This window comes from Oncorhynchus tshawytscha, unplaced genomic scaffold, assembly GCF_018296145.1.
Source record: "Oncorhynchus tshawytscha isolate Ot180627B unplaced genomic scaffold, Otsh_v2.0 Un_contig_9807_pilon_pilon, whole genome shotgun sequence".
Classification (NCBI taxonomy): Eukaryota; Metazoa; Chordata; class Actinopteri; order Salmoniformes; family Salmonidae; genus Oncorhynchus; species Oncorhynchus tshawytscha.
Genome location: NW_024607800.1, coordinates 1 through 20,000, shown reverse-complemented (window position 1 = coordinate 20,000; position 20,000 = coordinate 1). Strand labels below are relative to the sequence as shown.

Genomic DNA, 20,000 nt, shown 5'->3' with positions numbered 1-20,000 from the left:
GGGGTAGAGGGGTCAAGTGAGATACTGGAGGGGTAGAGGGGTCAAGTCTGATACTGGAGGGGTAGAGGAGTCAAGTCACTATGATACTGGAGGGTAGAGGAGTCAAGTCACTATGATACCTGAGGGGTAGAGGGGTCAAGTCACTATGATACTGGAGGGGTAGAGGGGTCAAGTCACTATGATACCTGAGGGGTAGAGGGGTCAAGTCACTATGATACTGGAGGGGAGAGGAGTCAAGTCACTATGATACTGGAGGGTAGAGGGGTCAAGTGAGATACTGGAGGGGTAGAGGGGTCATGTCAATATGATACTGGAGGGGTAGAGGGGTCAAGTCACTATGATACTGGAGGGGCAGAGGGGTCAAGTCAATATGATACTGGAGGGGTAGAGGGGTCAAGTCAATATGATACTGGAGGGGTAGAGGGGTCAGGTCAATATGATACTGGAGGGGTAGAGGGGTCAAGGTCACTGATACTGGAGGGGTAGAGGGGTCAAGGTCACTGATACTGGAGGGGTAGAGGAGTCAAGTCAATATGATACTGGAGGGGTCAAGTCACTATGACACTGGAGGGGCAGAGGAGTCAAGTCACTATGATACTGGAGGGGTAGAGGGGTCAAGTCACTATGATACTGGAGGGGTAGAGGAGTCAAGTCACTGATTCTGGAGGGGTAGAGGAGTCAAGTCAATATGATACTGGAGGGGTAGAGGAGTCAAGTCACTATGATACCTGAGGGGTAGAGGGGTCAAGTCACTATGATACTGGAGGGGCAGAGGAGTCAAGACACTATGATACTGGAGGTGTAGAGGGGTCAAGTCACTGGTACTGGAGGGGTAGAGGGGTCATGTCAATATGATACTGGAGGGGCAGAGGAGTCAAGTCAATATGATACTGGAGGGGTAGAGGGGTCAAGTCACTATGATACTGGAGGGGGAGAGGAGTCAATTCACTATGATACTGGAGGGGCAGAGGAGTCAATTCACTATGATACTGGAGGGGGAGAGGGGTCAAGTCACTGATACTGGAGGGGTAGAGGGGTCATGTCAATATGATACTGGAGGGGCAGAGGAGTCATGTCAATATGATACTGGAGGGGTAGAGGAGTCAAGTCACTATGATACCTGAGGGGTAGAGGGGTCAAGTCACTATGATACTGGAGGGGAGAGGAGTCAAGTCACTATGATACTGGAGGGGTAGAGGGGTCAAGTGAGATACTGGAGGGGTAGAGGGGTCATGTCAATATGATACTGGAGGGGCAGAGGAGTCAAGTCAATATGATACTGGAGGGGCAGAGGAGTCAAGTCAATATGATACTGGAGGGGCAGAGGAGTCATGTCAATATGATACTGGAGGGGTAGAGGGGTCAAGTCACTATGATACTGGAGGGGGAGAGGAGTCAAGTCACTATGATACTGGAGGGGTAGAGGGGTCAAGTCACTGATACTGGAGGGGTAGAGGGGTTATGTCAATATGATACTGGAGGGGTAGAGGGGTCAAGTGAGATACTGGAGGGGTAGAGGGGTCAAGTCTGATACTGGAGGGGTAGAGGAGTCAAGTCACTATGATACTGGAGGGGTAGAGGAGTCAAGTCACTATGATACCTGAGGGGTAGAGGGGTCAAGTCACTATGATACTGGAGGGGTAGAGGGGTCAAGTCACTATGATACCTGAGGGGTAGAGGGGTCAAGTCACTATGATACTGGAGGGGGAGAGGAGTCAAGTCACTATGATACTGGAGGGGTAGAGGGGTCAAGTGAGATACTGGAGGGGTAGAGGGTCATGTCAATATGATACTGGAGGGGTAGAGGGGTCAAGTCACTATGATACTGGAGGGGCAGAGGGGTCAAGTCAATATGATACTGGAGGGGTAGAGGGGTCAAGTCAATATGATACTGGAGGGGTAGAGGGGTCAGGTCAATATGATACTGGAGGGGTAGAGGGGTCAAGGTCACTGATACTGGAGGGTAGAGGGGTCAAGGTCACTGATACTGGAGGGGTAGAGGAGTCAAGTCAATATGATACTGGAGGGGTCAAGTCACTATGACACTGGAGGGGCAGAGGAGTCAAGTCACTATGATACTGGAGGGGTAGAGGGGTCAAGTCACTATGATACTGGAGGGGTAGAGGAGTCAAGTCACTGATTCTGGAGGGGTAGAGGAGTCAAGTCAATATGATACTGGAGGGGTAGAGGAGTCAAGTCACTATGATACCTGAGGGGTAGAGGGTCAAGTCACTATGATACTGGAGGGGCAGAGGAGTCAAGACACTATGATACTGGAGGTGTAGAGGGGTCAAGTCACTGGTACTGGAGGGGTAGAGGGGTCATGTCAATATGATACTGGAGGGGCAGAGGAGTCAAGTCAATATGATACTGGAGGGGTAGAGGGGTCAAGTCACTATGATACTGGAGGGGAGAGGAGTCAATTCACTATGATACTGGAGGGGCAGAGGAGTCAATTCACTATGATACTGGAGGGGAGAGGGGTCAAGTCACTGATACTGGAGGGTAGAGGGGTCATGTCAATATGATACTGGAGGGGCAGAGGAGTCATGTCAATATGATACTGGAGGGGTAGAGGAGTCAAGTCACTATGATACCTGAGGGGTAGAGGGGTCAAGTCACTATGATACTGGAGGGGGAGAGGAGTCAAGTCACTATGATACTGGAGGGGTAGAGGGGTCAAGTGAGATACTGGAGGGGTAGAGGGGTCATGTCAATATGATACTGGAGGGGCAGAGGAGTCAAGTCAATATGATACTGGAGGGGCAGAGGAGTCAAGTCAATATGATACTGGAGGGGCAGAGGAGTCATGTCAATATGATACTGGAGGGGTAGAGGGGTCAAGTCACTATGATACTGGAGGGGAGAGGAGTCAAGTCACTATGATACTGGAGGGGTAGAGGGGTCAAGTCACTGATACTGGAGGGGTAGAGGGGTTATGTCAATATGATACTGGAGGGGTAGAGGGGTCAAGTGAGATACTGGAGGGGTAGAGGGGTCAAGTCTGATACTGGAGGGTAGAGGAGTCAAGTCACTATGATACTGGAGGGGTAGAGGAGTCAAGTCACTATGATACCTGAGGGGTAGAGGGGTCAAGTCACTATGATACTGGAGGGGCAGAGGAGTCAAGACACTATGATACTGGAGGTGTAGAGGGGTCAAGTCACTGGTACTGGAGGGGTAGAGGGGTCATGTCAATATGATACTGGAGGGGCAGAGGAGTCAAGTCAATATGATACTGGAGGGGTAGAGGGGTCAAGTCACTATGATACTGGAGGGGAGAAGAGTCAATTCACTATGATACTGGAGGGGCAGAGGAGTCAATTCACTATGATACTGGAGGGGGAGAGGGGTCAAGTCACTGATACTGGAGGGGTAGAGGGGTCATGTCAATATGATACTGGAGGGGCAAAGGAGTCATGTCAATATGATACTGGAGGGGTAGAGGAGTCAAGTCACTATGATACCTGAGGGGTAGAGGGGTCAAGTCACTATGATACTGGAGGGAGAGGAGTCAAGTCACTATGATACTGGAGGGGTAGAGGGGTCAAGTCACTGATACTGGAGGGGTAGAGGGGTCATGTCAATATGATACTGGAGGGGCAGAGGAGTCAAGTCAATATGATACTGGAGGGGCAGAGGAGTCATGTCAATATGATACTGGAGGGGTAGAGGAGTCAAGTCACTATGATACCTGAGGGGTAGAGGGGTCAAGTCACTATGATACTGGAGGGGGAGAGGAGTCAAGTCACTATGATACTGGAGGGGTAGAGGGGTCATGTCAATATGATACTGGAGGGGTAGAGGGTCAAGTGAGATACTGGAGGGGTAGAGGGTCAAGTCTGATACTGGAGGGGTAGAGGAGTCAAGTCACTATGATACCTGAGGGGTAGAGGGTCAAGTCACTATGATACTGGAGGGGAGAGGAGTCAAGTCACTGATACTGGAGGGGTAGAGGGGTCATGTCAATATGATACTGGAGGGGTAGAGGGGTCAAGTGAGATACTGGAGGGGTAGAGGGGTCAAGTCTGATACTGGAGGGGTAGAGGAGTCAAGTCACTATGATACTGGAGGGGCAGAAGAGTCAAGTCACTGATACTGGAGGGGCAGAAGAGTCAAGTCACAATGATACTAGAGGGGCAGAGGAGTCCAGTCACTACGATACTGGAGGGGTAGAGGAGTCAAGGTCACTGATACTGGAGGGGCAGAGGAGTCAAGTCACTGATACTGGAGGGGCAGAAGAGTCAAGTCACAATGATACTAGAGGGGCAGAGGAGTCCAGTCACAATGATACTAGAGGGGCAGAGGAGTCCAGTCACTATGATACTGGAGGGGTAGTGGAGTCAAGTCGCTGATACTGGAGGGGCAGAGGAGTCCAGTCACTGGTGACTATGACAAACACAGTGTGTTTCTAGGCCTACCTGGGACTTCTGCGCTAGCTGCTGGTTGAGGGACCTGAGGTCTTCTAGCTGTTGTCGTAGCTCAACCAGAGCATCCTGTTTCTCACACATATCCGTCTCTAACATCTTCATAGACAGCTCCATCTCCTGCTTCATACCAATCTGAACCTCCAACTCCTTCTCTACATCCTAGAGACGGAGACAGTGAGAGCGAGAGAGACAGACACACGAGAGAGAGAGACAAAAGAGACACGAGAGAGACAGACACACGAGAGAGAGAGACAAAAGAGACACGAGAGAGACATACACACACACGAGAGAGAGACAAAAGAGACACGAGAGAGACATACACACACACACGAGAGAGAGAGACAAGAGAGAGAGATTAATACAGGATGGAGGGGAGGGGTTAATACAGGATGGAGGGGGAGGGGTTAATACAGGATGGAGGGGGAGGGGTTAATACAGGATGGAGGGGGAGGGGTTAATACAGGATGGAGGGGGAGGGGTTAATACAGGATGGAGGGGGAGGGGTTAATACAGGATGGAGGGGGAGGGGTTAATACAGGATGGAGGGGGGGGGTTAATACAGGATGGAGGGGGGGAGGGGTTAATACAGGATGATGGATGGATGGATGGATGGATGGATGGATGGATGGATGGAGGGGTTAATACAGGATGGATGGAGGGATGGGTTAATACAGGATGGATGGATGGATGGGTTAATACAGGATGGATGGGTTAATACAGGATGGATGGAGGGGTGGGTTAATACAGGATGGATGGAGGGGTGGGTTAACACAGGATGGATGGGAGGGAGGGGTGGGTTAATACAGGATGGAGGGATGGATGGGTTAATACAGGATGGATGGATGGATGGGTTAATACAGGGTGGATGGATGGAGGGGTGGGTTAATACAGGATGGAGGGATGGATGGAGGGAGGGGTTAATACAGGATGGATGGATGCAGGGGGTTAATACAGGATGGATGGATGTATGGAGGGAGGGGTTAATACAGGATGGATGGATGCAGGGGTTAATACAGGATGGATGGATGTATGGAGGGAGGGGTTAATACAGGATGGATGGACGGATGGAGGGAGGGGCTAATACAAGATGGAGGGAGGGGATAATACAGGATGGATGGAGGGGTTAATACAGGAGGATGGGGGGAGGGGTTAATACAGGATGGAGGGGGAGGGGTTAATACAGGATGGAGGGGGAGGGGTTAATACAGGATGGAGGGGGAGGGGTTAATACAGGATGGAGGGGGAGGGGTTAATACAGGATGGAGGGGGGGAGGGGTTAATACAGGATGGAGGGGGAGGGGTTAATACAGGATGATGGATGGATGGATGGATGGATGGATGGATGGATGGATGGATGGATGGAGGGGTTAATACAGGATGGATGGAGGGATGGGTTAATACAGGATGGATGGATGGATGGGTTAATACAGGATGGATGGGTTAATACAGGATGGATGGAGGGGTGGGTTAATACAGGATGGATGGAGGGGTGGGTTAACACAGGATGGATGGGAGGGAGGGGTGGGTTAATACAGGATGGAGGGATGGATGGGTTAATACAGGATGGATGGATGGATGGGTTAATACAGGGTGGATGGATGGAGGGTGGGTTAATACAGGATGGAGGGATGGATGGAGGGAGGGGTTAATACAGGATGGATGGATGCAGGGGTTAATACAGGATGGATGGATGTATGGAGGGAGGGGTTAATACAGGATGGATGGATGCAGGGGTTAATACAGGATGGATGGATGTATGGAGGGAGGGGTTAATACAGGATGGATGGACGGATGGAGGGAGGGGCTAATACAAGATGGAGGGAGGGGATAATACAGGATGGATGGAGGGGTTAATACAGGAGGATGGGAGGGAGGGGTTAATACAGGATGGATGGACGGATGGAGGGAGGGGTTAATACAGGATGGAGGGAGGGGTTAATACAGGATGGATGGATGGAGGGAGGGGTTAATACAAGATGGAGGGAGGGGTTAATACAGGATGGATGGAGGGGTTAATACAGGAGGATGGGAGGGAGGGGTTAATACAGGATGGATGGACGGATGGAGGGAGGGGTTAATACAGGATGGGAGGGAGGGGTTAATACAGGATGGATGGACGGATGGAGGGAGGGGTTAATACAGGATGGAGGGAGGGGTTAATACAGGATGGAGGGAGGGGTTAATACAGGATGGATGGAGGGAGGGGTTAATACAGGAGGATGGGAGGGAGGGGGTGGGTTAAAAACAGGATGGATGGGAGGGAGGGGTTAATACAGGATGGATGGACGGATGGAGGGAGGGGTTAATACAGGATGGATGGACGGATGGAGGGAGGGGTTAATACAGGATGGAGGGAGGGGTTAATACAGGATGGAGGGAGGGGTTAATACAGGATGGATGGAGGGAGGGGTTAATACAGGAGGAAGGGAGGGAGGGGTGGGTTAAAACAGGATGGATGGGAGGGAGGGGTTAATACAGGATGGATGGACGGATGGAGGGGTGGGTTAATACAGGATGGAGGGAGGGGTTAATACAGGATGGAGGGAGGGGTTAATACAGGATGGATGGAGGGGTTAATACAGGATGGAGGGAGGGGTTAATACAGGATGGAGGGAGGGGTTAATACAGGATGGATGGAGGGAGGGGTTAATACAGGATGGAGGGAGGGGTTAATACAGGATGGATGGGAGGGAGGGGTTAATACAGGATGGATGGATGGATGGATGGAGGGAGGGGTTAATACAGGATGGAGGGAGGGGTTAATACAGGATGGATGGAGGGAGGGGTTAATACAGGAGGATGGGAGGGAGGGGTGGGTTAAAACAGGATGGATGGGAGGGAGGGGTTAATACAGGATGGATGGACGGATGGATGGGTTAATACAGGATGGATGGATGGAGGGATGGATGGGTTAATACAGGATGGAAGGATGGAGGGATGGATGGGTTAATACAGGATGGATGGATGGAGGGATGGATGGGTTAATACAGGATGGGTTATTAATATAGGATGGAAGGATGGAGGGATGGATGGGTTAATACAGGATGGAGGGATGGATGGGTTAATACAGGATGGATGGAGGGATGGATGGGTTATTAATATAGGATGGAAGGATGGAGGGATGGATGGTTAATACAGGATGGAAGGATGGATGGGTTAATACAGGATGGAGGGATGGAGGGATGGATGGGTTAATACAGGATGGGTTATTAATATAGGATGGAAGGATGGATAGGTTAATACAGGATGGAAGGATGGAGGGATGGATGGGTTAATACAGGATGGATGGAGGGAGGGGTTAATACAGGAGGGTGGGAGGGGTTAATACAGGAGGGAGGGAGGGTTTAATACAGGATGGATGGATGGATGGAGGGGTTAATACGGGAGGGTGGGAGGGTTAATACAGGAGGGAGGGTTTAATACAGGATGGATGGATGGATGGATGGAGGGTGGGTTAATACAGGATGGATGGAGGGATGGGTTAATACAGGATGGAAGGATGGAGGGATGGATGGGTTAATACAGGATGGAGGGATGGAGGGATGGATGGGTTAATACAGGATGGATGGATGGATGGGTTAATACAGGATGGATGGATGAAGGGATGGATGGGTTAATACAGGATGGAGGGAGGGATGGAGGAGTGGGTTAATACAGGATGGATGGATGGATGGAGGGAGGGATGGATGGAGGGATGGGTTAATACAGGATGGATGGATGGGTTAATACAGGATGGATGGAGGGATGGGTTAATACAGGATGGATGGATGGAGGGATGGATGGGATATTACAGGATGGATGGATGGGTTAATACAGGATGGATGGATGGAGGGATGGATAGGATAATACAGGATGGATGGAGGGATGGGTTAATACAGGATGGATGGATGGGTTAATACAGGATGGATGGAGGGATGGGTTAATACAGGATGGATGGATGGAGGGATGGATGGGATATTACAGGATGGATGGATGGGTTAATACAGGATGGATGGATGGAGGGATGGATAGGATAATACAGGATGGATGGAGGGATGGGTTAATACAGGATGGATGGATGGGTTAATACAGGATGGATGGATGGGATAATACAGGATGGATGGATGGATGGGTTAATACAGGATGGATGGATGTATGGATGGAGGGATGTATGGTTAATACAGGATGGATGGATGGATGGATGGATGGATGGGTTAATACAGGATGGATGGATGGATGGGTTAATACAGGATGGATGGGTTAATACAGGATGGATGGATGGAGGGAGAGATGGGTTAATACAGGATGGATGGAGGGATGGGTTAATACAGGAGGGTGGGAGGGGTTAATACAGGATGGATGGAGGGATGGGTTAATACAGGAGGGTGGGAGGGGTTAATACAGGATGGATGGAGGGATGGGTTAATACAGGAGGGTGGGAGGGGTTAATACAGGAGGGAGGGAGGGTTTAATACAGGATGGATGGATGGAGGGGTTAATACAGGATGGATGGATGAGGGAGGGGTGGGTTAATACAGGATGGATGGATGGATGGATGGATGGATGGATGGATGGAGGGAGAGATGGGTTAATACAGGATGGATGGATGGATGGAGGGAGGGATGGAGGGGTGGGTTAATACAGGATGGATGGATGGATGGATGGATGGATGGAGGGAGGGGTGGGTTAATACAGGATGGATGGATGGGTTAATACAGGATGGATGGAGGGATGGGTTAATACAGGATGGATGGATGGGATATTACAGGATGGATGGATGGATGGATGGATGGAGGGATGGATGGGATAATACAGGATGGATGGATGGATGGGTTAATACAGGATGGATGGATGGAGGGATGGATGGGTTAATACAGGATGGATGGGTTAATACAGGATGGATGGATGGATGGGTTAATACAGGATGGATGGGTTAATACAGGATGGATGGATGGATGGAGGGAGAGATGGGTTAATACAGGATGGATGGATGGATGGAGGGAGAGATGGGTTAATACAGGATGGATGGATGGATGGAGGGAGGGGTGGGTTAATACAGGATGGATGGATGGATGGAGGGAGGGATAATACAGGATGGATGGATGGGTTAATACAGGATGGATGGATGGATGGATGGATAGAGGAGGGGATAATACAGGATGGATGGATGGGTTAATACAGGATGGAGGGGTGGGTTAATACAGGATGGATGGATGGGATATTACAGGATGGATGGATGGGTTAATACAGGATGGATGGATGGAGGGATGGATGGGATAATACAGGATGGATGGATGGATGGAGGGGTGGGTTAATACAGGATGGATGGATGGAGGGATGGATGGGATAATACAGGAGGGTGGATGGATGGAGGGGGGTTAATACAGGATGGATGGAGGGGTTAATACAGGATGGAGGGAGGGAGAGATGGGTTAATACAGGATGGATGGAGGGATGGAGGGGTGGGTTAATACAGGATGGATGGATGGAGGGAGGGGTGGGTTAATACAGGATGGATGGAGGGGTGGGTTAATACAGGATGGAGGGAGGGGTTAATACAGGATGGATGGATGGATGGGTTAATACAGGATGGATGGATGGATGGATGGAGGGATGGATGGAGGGGTGGGTTAATACAGGATGGAGAGAGGGGTTAATGCAGGATGGATGGAGGGGTGGGTTAATACAGGATGGAGAGAGGGGTTAATGCAGGATGGATGGAGGGGTGGGTTAATACAGGAGGGTGGAGGGTTTAATACAGGATGGATGGATGGATGGATGGGTTAATACAGGATGGATAGATGGAGGGATGGGTGGGTTAATTACATGATGGATGGATGGAGGGGTGGGTTAATACAGGATGGATGGATGGATGGGTTAATACAGGATGGATGGATGGATGGATGGGTTAATACAGGATGGATGGATGGGTTAATACAGGATGGATGGGTTAATACAGGATGGATGGATGGAGGGATGGGTTAATACAGGATGGATGGATGGATGGTTAATACAGGATGGATGGATGGGTTAATACAGGATGGATGGATGAGGGATGGGTTAATACAGGATGGAGGGAGAGATGGGTTAATACAGGATGGATGGATGGATGGAGGGAGGGAGGGGTGGGTTAATACAGGATGGATGGATGGAGGGATGGGTTAATACAGGATGGATGAGGAGGGGTGGGTTAATACAGGATGGATGGAGGGGTGGGTTAATACAGGATGGATGGATGGATGGAGGGGGAGGGGTTAATACAGGATGGATGGAGGGAGGGGTGGGTTAATACAGGATGGAGGGATGGGTTAATACAGGATGGATGGATGGATGGATGGAGGGGTTAATACAGGATGGATGGATGGAGGGGTTAATACAGGATGGATGGATGGATGGAGGGAGAGATGGGTTAATACAGGATGGATGGATGGATGGATGGAGGGAGAGATGGGTTAATACAGGATGGATGGATGGATGGAGGGGTGGGTTAATACAGGATGGATGGATGGATGGAGGGAGGGGATAATACAGGATGGAGTGATGGGTTAATACAGGATGGAGGGAGGGGTTAATACAGGATGGATGGATGGATGGATGGATGGATGGATAGAGGGAGGGGATAATACAGGATGGATGGATGGGTTAATACAGGATGGAGGGGTGGGTTAATACAGGATGGATGGATGGGATATTACAGGATGGATGGATGGGTTAATACAGGATGGATGGATGGAGGGATGGATGGGATAATACAGGATGGATGGATGGATGGATGGAGGGGTGGGTTAATACAGGATGGATGGATGGAGGGATGGATGGGATAATACAGGAGGGTGGATGGATAGAGGGGTGGGTTAATACAGGATGGATGGAGGGGTTAATACAGGATGGAGGGAGGGAGAGATGGGTTAATACAGGATGGATGGAGGGATGGAGGGGTGGGTTAATACAGGATGGATGGATGGAGGAGGGGTGGGTTAATACAGGATGGATGGAGGGGTGGGTTAATACAGGATGGAGGGAGGGGTTAATACAGGATGGATGGATGGATGGGTTAATACAGGATGGATGGATGGATGGATGGATGGAGGGATGGATGGAGGGGTGGGTTAATACAGGATGGAGAGAGGGGTTAATGCAGGATGGATGGAGGGATGGATGGAGGGGTGGGTTAATCACAGGATGGATGGAGGGGTGGGTTAATACAGGATGGATGGATGGATGGGTTAATACAGGATGGATGGATGGATGGGTTAATACAGGATGGATGGATGGGTTAATACAGGATGGATGGATGGATGGGTTAATACAGGATGGATGGGTTAATACAGGATGGATGGATGGAGGGATGGGTTAATACAGGATGGATGGATGGATGGATGGTTAATACAGGATGGATGGATGGATGGATGGTTAATACAGGATGGATGGATGGGTTAATACAGGATGGATGGATGAGGGATGGGTTAATACAGGATGGAGGGAGAGATGGGTTAATACAGGATGGATGGATGGATGGAGGGAGGGGTGGGTTAATACAGGATGGATGGATGGATGGAGGGATGGGTTAATACAGGATGGATGAGGGAGGGGTGGGTTAATACAGGATGGATGGAGGGGTGGGTTAATACAGGATGGATGGATGGATGGAGGGGGAGGGGTTAATACAGGATGGATGGAGGGAGGGGTGGGTTAATACAGGATGGAGGGATGGGTTAATACAGGATGGATGGATGGGTTAATACAGGATGGATGGGTGGGTTAATACAGGATGGAGGGAGGGGTTAATACAGGAAGGATGGATGGGTTAATACAGGATGGATGGGTGGGTTAATACAGGATGGAGGGAGGGGTTAATACAGGATGGATGGAGGGATGGATGGAAGGGTGGGTTAATACAGGATGGAGGGAGGGGATAATACAGGATGGATGGATGGATGGAGGGATGGATGGGTTAATACAGGATGGATGGAGGGATGGAGGGGTGGGTTAATACAGGAGGGTGGGAGGGTTTAATACAGGATGGATGGATGGATGGATTAATACAGGATGGATGGAGGGATGGATGGATTAATACAGGATGGATGGAGGGATGGGTTAATACAGGATGGATGGAGGGATGGGTTAATACAGGATGGATGGATGGATGGATGGGTTAATACAGGATGGATGGAGGGATGGGTTAATACAGGATGGATGGAGGGATGGGTTAATACAGGATGGATGGGTTAATACAGGATGGATGGATGGATGGACGGAGGGATGGGTTAATACAGGATGGATGGATGGGTTAATGCAGGATGGATGGGTTAATACAGGATGGATGGAGGGATGGAAGGATGAAGGGGTTAATACAGGATGGATGGATGGAGGGGTTAATACAGGATGGATGGATGGAGGGATGGGTTAATACAGGATGGATGGAGGGATATGATATTTCTCAGCGATTAGGGAGAGAGACAAACTGACCAATCGTAGCTGTGTTTCCTCCTTGAGCTGTTTGCGTGCCTCCCCCAGCACCTGACCGTCTGCCAAGCTGTCCCCTGCCCGCGATGCCTGGGAAAGTCGTCCTAATTACTTCATCCTACATATCAGGCCTCGTCCACACTTGACATTTACATGCGATTTCTGCGATCAGTATACGAAGATGGCATGGAAAAGACAGGTCGCGTTGCGGTCTGATTGTGTTCAGAAGGTGGTCAGGGACACATTGGATTTCTCCTCAGTATGGATCAATCAGGCTACGAGATACACATAGAGTGGGTGATGTCATCAGCACTCTGCCCTCAAGTCTCCAGAAAACGTGTGTTTTGGGAGCGAGAGGCACCTTTTTATGTTCCTCACACGCTAGGAACGTCACATTGGAGGAAATACGTTCCTAGCGTGTGAGGAAAGTGTTTGTTGGCCTGAAATGCTAGTCATCTAGCATTCTGCTAACCTCCTTAGCATTGCTTGCTAGCTAGTTACTAAGGCTGGGCAATATGGTCAAAATATCACATCACTCTATTTTTGGATAATAAAAGTTGTGCATGTGCTTTATGAGTAGTAGGTGACCGTTGGGTGGTTTCTTTCTCCATTCTGATTGTTTTATACTGTTCAATTTAACTTCTAATTTCCTGATTTTTCATCAATTTCTGCATTTGAGATCATTTCCACATATGGCTGCACGATGTGAGGCGGCAGGTAGCCTAGTGGTTAGAGCTTTGGGCCAGTAACCAGCAGGTAGCCTAGTGGTTAGAGCTTTGGGGCAGTAACCAGCAGGTAGCCTAGAGGTTAGAGCTTTGGGCCAGTAACCAGCAGGTAGCCTAGAGGTTAGAGCTTTGGGCCAGTAACCAGCAGGTAGCCTAGAGGTTAGAGCTTTGGGCCAGTAACCAGCAGGTAGCCTAGTGGTTAGAGCGTTGGACTAGTAACCAGCAGGTAGCCTAGAGGTTAGAGCTTTGGGCCAGTAATCAGCAGGTAGCCTAGTGGTTAGAGCTTTGGGCCAGTAACCAGCAGGTAGCCTAGTGGCTAGAGTGTTGGGCCAGTAACCAGCAGGTAGCCTAGTGGTTAGAGCGTTGGGCCAGTAACCAGCAGGTAGCCTAGTGGTTAGAGCGTTGGGCCAGTAACCAGCAGGTAGCCTAGTGGTTAGAGCATTGGGCCAGTAACCAGCAGGTAGCCTAGTGGTTAGAGCGTTGGACTAGTAACCAGCAGGTAGCCTAGTGGTTAGAGCGTTGGGCCAGTAACCAGCAGGTAGCCTAGTGGTTAGAGCATTGGGCCAGTAACCAGCAGGTAGCCTAGTGGTTAGAGCATTGGGCCAGTAACTGAAAGGTTGCTGGATCGAATCCCAGAGCTGACAAGGTACAATATGTCGTTCTGCCCCTGAATAAGGCAGTTAACCCACTGTTCCTAGGCCGTTGTTGTAAATAAGAATTTGTTCTTAACTGACTTGCCTAGTTCAATAATGGTTAAATACTTCAAAATGAACAGTGGTTGTCCGTTTTACCTTGCGACTGGACTGGTTGGAGCTCTCCTCCTTGACTCGTTCTACATCCTCTTGTAGGGTGATGATCCTGTTGTTGGCTACTGCAAGCTGGACACACCAGGTTTGAGTGTATTTGACCTTTATTTATACAGGTTTGTCTCATTGAGATAAAAAATCTATTTTGCAAGAGAACCCTGTAAAATGTTCCACACCAGTGGAGAAATATCAGATTTACTTTCAGACAACCAAGGCTATTGATTACTGCATTGTTGGGTTTAGAGCTTGAAAGAATGGCATTTCACTTGACATTAAGACAACGTTCTGTTGACCTCAACACAACCTCTACACAACCCAGTTGTAGACTGCATGTTAAATCAAACTGTGGTCAAATAAAAAAATAAGCCAACCTCTTCAGTGAGCTTGGTGTTGGACTTCTCCATAGCGTCTACTTTGGCCTGCAGGTTGTTGACTGAAGCACTCAGGTGTCTGTTGAGCTCCTCAACATAGTTCTTCTGGTCCAGGATGGCTGTGATCTGGCCATCCCTGGTGGGGGGGGGGAAGAATTGAGAAATACTTGGAAGCAAAAGCCAGCTCATCTCACACTAGGGCTGGGAGGGCGCGGCACTAGGGCTGGGAGGGCGCGGCACTAGGGCTGGGAGGGCGCGGCACTAGGGCTGGGAGGGCGCGGCACTAGGGCTGGGAGGGCGCGGCACTAGGGCTGGGAGGGCGCGGCACTAGGGCTGGGAGGGCGCGGCACTAGGGCTGGGAGGGCGCGGCACTAGGGCTGGGAGGGCGCGGCACTAGGGCTGGGAGGGCGCGGCACTAGGGCTGGGAGGGCGCGGCACTAGGGCTGGGAGGGCGCGGCACTAGGGCTGGGAGGGCGCGGCACTAGGGCTGGGAGGGCGCGGCACTAGGGCTGGGGGGCGCGGCACTAGGGCTGGGAGGGCGCGGCACTAGGGCTGGGAGGGCGCGGCACTAGGGCTGGGAGGGCACAACACTAGGGCTGGGAGGGCGCGGCACTAGGGCTGGGAGAGCACAACACTAGGGCTGGGAGAGCACAACACTAGGGCTGGGAGGGCGCGGCACTAGGGCTGGGTGGGCGCGGCACGAGGGCTGGGAGAGCACAACACTAGGGCTGGGAGGGCGCGGCACTAGGGCTGGGAGGGCGCGGCACTAGGGCTGGGAGCACTAGGGCTGGGAGGGCGCGGCACTAGGGCTGGGAGGGCGCGGCACTAGGGCTGGGAGGGCGCGGCACTAGGGCTGGGAGGGCGCGGCACTAGGGCTGGGAGGGCGCGGCACTAGGGCTGGGAGGGCGCGGCACTAGGGCTGGGAGGGCGCGGCACTAGGGCTGGGAGGGCGCGGCACTAGGGCTGGGAGGGCGCGGCACTAGGGCTGGGAGGGCGCGGCACTAGGGCTGGGAGGGCGCGGCACTAGGGCTGGGTGGGCGCGGCACTAGGCTGGGAGAGCACAACACTAGGGCTGGGAGGGCGCGGCACTAGGGCTGGGAGGGCGCGGCACTAGGGCTGGGAGGGCGCGGCACTAGGGCTGGGAGGGCACAACACTAGGGCTGGGAGGGCACAACACTAGGGCTGGGAGGGCACAACACTAGGGCTGGGAGGGCACAACACTAGGGCTGGGAGGGCACAACACTAGGGCTGGGAGGGCACAACACTAGGGCTGGGAGGGCACAACACTAGGGCTGGGAGGGCACAACACTAGGGCTGGGAGGGCACAACACTAGCATCGAATAGTCCCCGCGATATGCAACTGTTCAGGGAAGTCAGGAACCAAAACACGCAGTCAGTCAGGAAAGCAAAGGCCAGCTTTTCAAGCAGAAATGTGCATCCTGTAGCTCGAACTCCAAAAAGTTTTGGGACACTGTAAAGTCCATGGAGAACAAGAGCACCTCCTCCCAGCTGCCCACTGCACTGAGGCTAGGTAACACCGTCACCACCGATAAATCCGTGATAATCGAAAACTTCAACAAGCATTTCTCAACGGCTGGCCATGCCTTCCTCCTGGCTACTCCAACCTCGAACCAACAGCTCCGCCCCCCCCCCCGCAGCTACTCGCCCACGCCTCCCCAGCTTCTCCTTTACCCAAATCCAGATAGCAGATGTTCTGAAAGAGCTGCAAAACCTGGACACGTACAAATCAGCTGGGCTTGACAATCTGGACCCTTTATTTCTGAAACTGTCCGCAGCCATTGTCGCAACCCCTATTATCTCCTTTGTATCATCTGATATCCCCAAGGATTGGAAAGCTGCGGCGGTCATCCCCCTCTTCAAAGGGGGAGAGACCCTGGACCCAAAATTGTTACAGACCTATATCCATCCTGCCCTGCCTATCTAAGGTCTTCGAAAGCCAAGTTAACAAACAGATCACTGACCATCTCGAATCCCATCATACCTTCTCCGCTGTGCAATCCGTTTCCGAGCCGGTCACGGGTGCACCTCAGCCACGCTCAAGGTACTAAACGATATCATAACCGCCATCGATAAAAGACAGCACTGTGCAGCCGTCTTCATCGACCTGGCCAAGGCTTTCGACTCTGTCAATCACCATATTCTTATCGGCAGACTCAGTAGCCTCGGTTTTTCTAATGACTGCCTTGCCTGGTTCACCAACTACTTTGCAGACAGAGTTCAGTGTGTCAAATCGGAGGGCATGTTGTCCTGTCCTCTGGCAGTCTCTATGGGGTACCACAGGGTTCAGTTCTCGGTCCGACTCTTTTCTCTGTATATATATCAATGATGTTGCTCTTGCGCGGGCGATTCCCTGATCCACCTCTACGCAGACGACACCATTCTGTATACTTCTGGCCCTTCCTTGGACACTGTGCTATCTAACCTCCAAATGAGCTTCAATGCCATACAACACTCCTTCCGTGGCCTCCAACTACTCTTAAACGCTAGCAAAACCAAATGCATCCTTTTCAACCGTTCGCTGCCTGCACCCGCACGCCCGACTAGCATCACCACACTGGATGGTTCCGACCTAGAATATGTGGACATCTATAAGTACCTAGGTGTCTGGCTAGACTGCAAACTCTCCTTCCAGACTCATATCAAATATCTCCAATCCAAAATCAAATCTAGAGTCGGCTTTCTATTTCGCAACAAAGCCTCCTTCACTCACACCGCAAAATTTACCCCAGTAAAACTGACTATCCTACCGATCCTCGACTTCGGCGATGTCATCTACAAAATAGCTTCCAATACTCGACTCAGCAAACTGGATGCAGTTTATCACAGTGCCATCCGTTTGGTTACTAAAGCACCTTATACCACCCACACCTGCGACCTGTATGCTCTAGTCGGCTGGCCCTCGCTACATATTCGTCGCCAGACCCACTGGCTCCAGGTCATCTACAAGTCTATGCTAGGTAAAGCTCCGCCTTATCTCAGTTCACTGGTCACGATGGCAACACCCAACCGTAGCACGCGCTCCAGCAGGTGTATCTCACTGATCATCCCTAAAGCCAAAACCTCATTTGGCCGTCTTTCCTTCCAGTTCTCTGCTGCCTGCGACTGGAAAGAATTGCAAAAAAGGGGCTAGTGAGGGGCGGGTGAGGTGAGGGGCTAGCGGTGAGGGCGGGATGAGGTGAGGGGCTAGCGGTATTAAGGTGAGGGGCTAGCGTTATTAAGGTGAGGGCGAGCTTTGTTAATGTGAGGGGCTAGCGGTAATTAAGGTGAGGGGTTAGCGTCATTAAGGTGAGGGGCTAGCGTTGTTAGGTGAGGGCTGAGGGGCTAGCGTTGTTAATGTGAGGGGCTAGCGGTAGTGGGTGAGGGGTTAGCGTTGTTAAGGTGAGGGGCTAGCGTTGTTAAGGTGAGGGGCTAGCGTTGTTAAGGTGAGGGGCTAGCGGTATTAAGGTGAGGGCTAGCGTTATTAAGGTGAGGGCTAGCGGTATTAAGGGGAGGGGCTAGCGTTGTTAAGGGAAGGGAAAGCATTGTTAAGGGGAGGGGCTATCATTGTTAAAGGGAGGGGCTAGCATTGTCAAGGGGAGGGGCTATCATTGTTAAGGGGAGGGGAATGCGTTGTTAAGGGGAGGGGCCTATCATTGTTAAGGGAGGGAATGCGTTGTTAAGGGAGGGGCTAGCATTGTCCAGGGAGGGGCTATCATTGTTAAGGGAGTGGCTATCATTGTTAAGGGGAGTGGCTATCATTGTTAAGGGAGGGCTAGCATTGTCAAGGGGGGGGCTATCATTGTTAAGGGAGTGGCTATCATTGTTAATGGGAGGGGCTAGCGGTATTAAAAGAGGAACGCACCCTTCTGCCGTCTTGCTGCTTTGACCATCCTTAAGATACATGGAGAAATCTATCACCCCGACCTGCACAGGAAATACAACAGACTTACTTTGTATGACCACATAACAGAATAACAGCTGCTACACTGATGGGCCACTGTAAATGCGTACTGGGGGCCACAGTAAATGCGTACTGGGGGCCACTGTAAATGCGTACTGGGGGCCACTGTAAATGCGTACTGGGGGCCACTGTAAATGCGTACTGGGGGCCACTGTAAATGCGTACTGGGGGCCAATGTAAATGCGTACTGGGGGCCACTGTAAATGCGTACTGGGGGCCACTGTAAATGCATACTGGGGGCCACTGTAAATGCATACTGGGGGCCACTGTAAATGCATACTGGGGCCACTGTAAATGCATACTGGGGGCCACTGTAAATGCATACTGGGGGCCACTGTAAATGCATACTGGGGCCACTGTAAATGCATACTGGGGGCCACTGTAAATGCATACTGGGGCCACTGTAAATGCATACTGGGGGCCACTGTAAATGCATACTGGGGGCCACTGTAAATGCATACTGGGGGCCACTGTAAATGCATACTGGGGCCACTGTAAATGCATACTGCGGGGCCACTGTAAATGCATACTGGGGGCCACTGTAAATGCATACTGGGGGCCACTGTAAATGCATACTGGGGGCCACTGTAAATGCATACTGGGGGCCACTGTAAATGCATACTGCGGGGCCACTGTAAATGCATACTGGGGGCCACTGTAAATGCATACTGGGGGGCCACTGTAAATGCATACTGGGGGGCCACTGTAAATGCATACTGGGGGCCACTGTAAATGCATACTGGGGGCCACTGTAAATGCATACTGGGGGCCACTGTAAATGCATACTGGGAACACTGTAAATGCATACTGGGGGCCACTGTAAATGCATACTGGGGGCATACTGGGGCCACTGTAAATGCATACTGGGGTCACTGTAAATGCATACTGGGGGCCACTGTAAATGTGTACTGGGACCACTGTAAATGTGTACTGGGGACCACTGTAAATGTGTACTGGGGCCACTGTAAATGTGTACTGGGGGCCACATATATATTCTATGGTACTAACCTGTGAGTCGAGGTCTTCTCCCTTCATACAGAGATTAGCATCGATGACGTTCAACCCAACCAGCAGTCCGGCGATCACGGCTCCTTCCTCCTCCATCATGAGAGCGTTGGACTCGTAGAACTCACTGAGCAGGTCCTTTCTGTTGATGATGGTCTTCATGTAATCTGACAGCTTCTTCTGCATCAGGGCCAATCGCAGCCAGGCCCGCCCTCTTCCTAATGGGGTTCTGGTGACGGACGGGAGTTACACCAATC

General features: G+C 51.3%; 1 protein-coding gene across 1 annotated transcript in view; it reads right to left on the bottom strand.

Annotated features, from left to right (window-relative positions):
- Positions 1 to 19,961, bottom strand: part of LOC121842865 (protein RUFY3-like) — a gene marked incomplete at its 5' end in the record, with an annotated part of 33,248 nt that extends 13,287 nt beyond the window's left edge. Inside the window, 6 exon segments of the mRNA XM_042312654.1 lie at positions 4,422 to 4,589; positions 12,879 to 12,965; positions 14,392 to 14,478; positions 14,778 to 14,913; positions 18,640 to 18,701; positions 19,747 to 19,961. Coding sequence (XP_042168588.1) covers positions 4,422 to 4,589; positions 12,879 to 12,965; positions 14,392 to 14,478; positions 14,778 to 14,913; positions 18,640 to 18,701; positions 19,747 to 19,961 — 755 coding nt within the window.
- Positions 19,962 to 20,000: the final 39 nt, after the last annotated feature.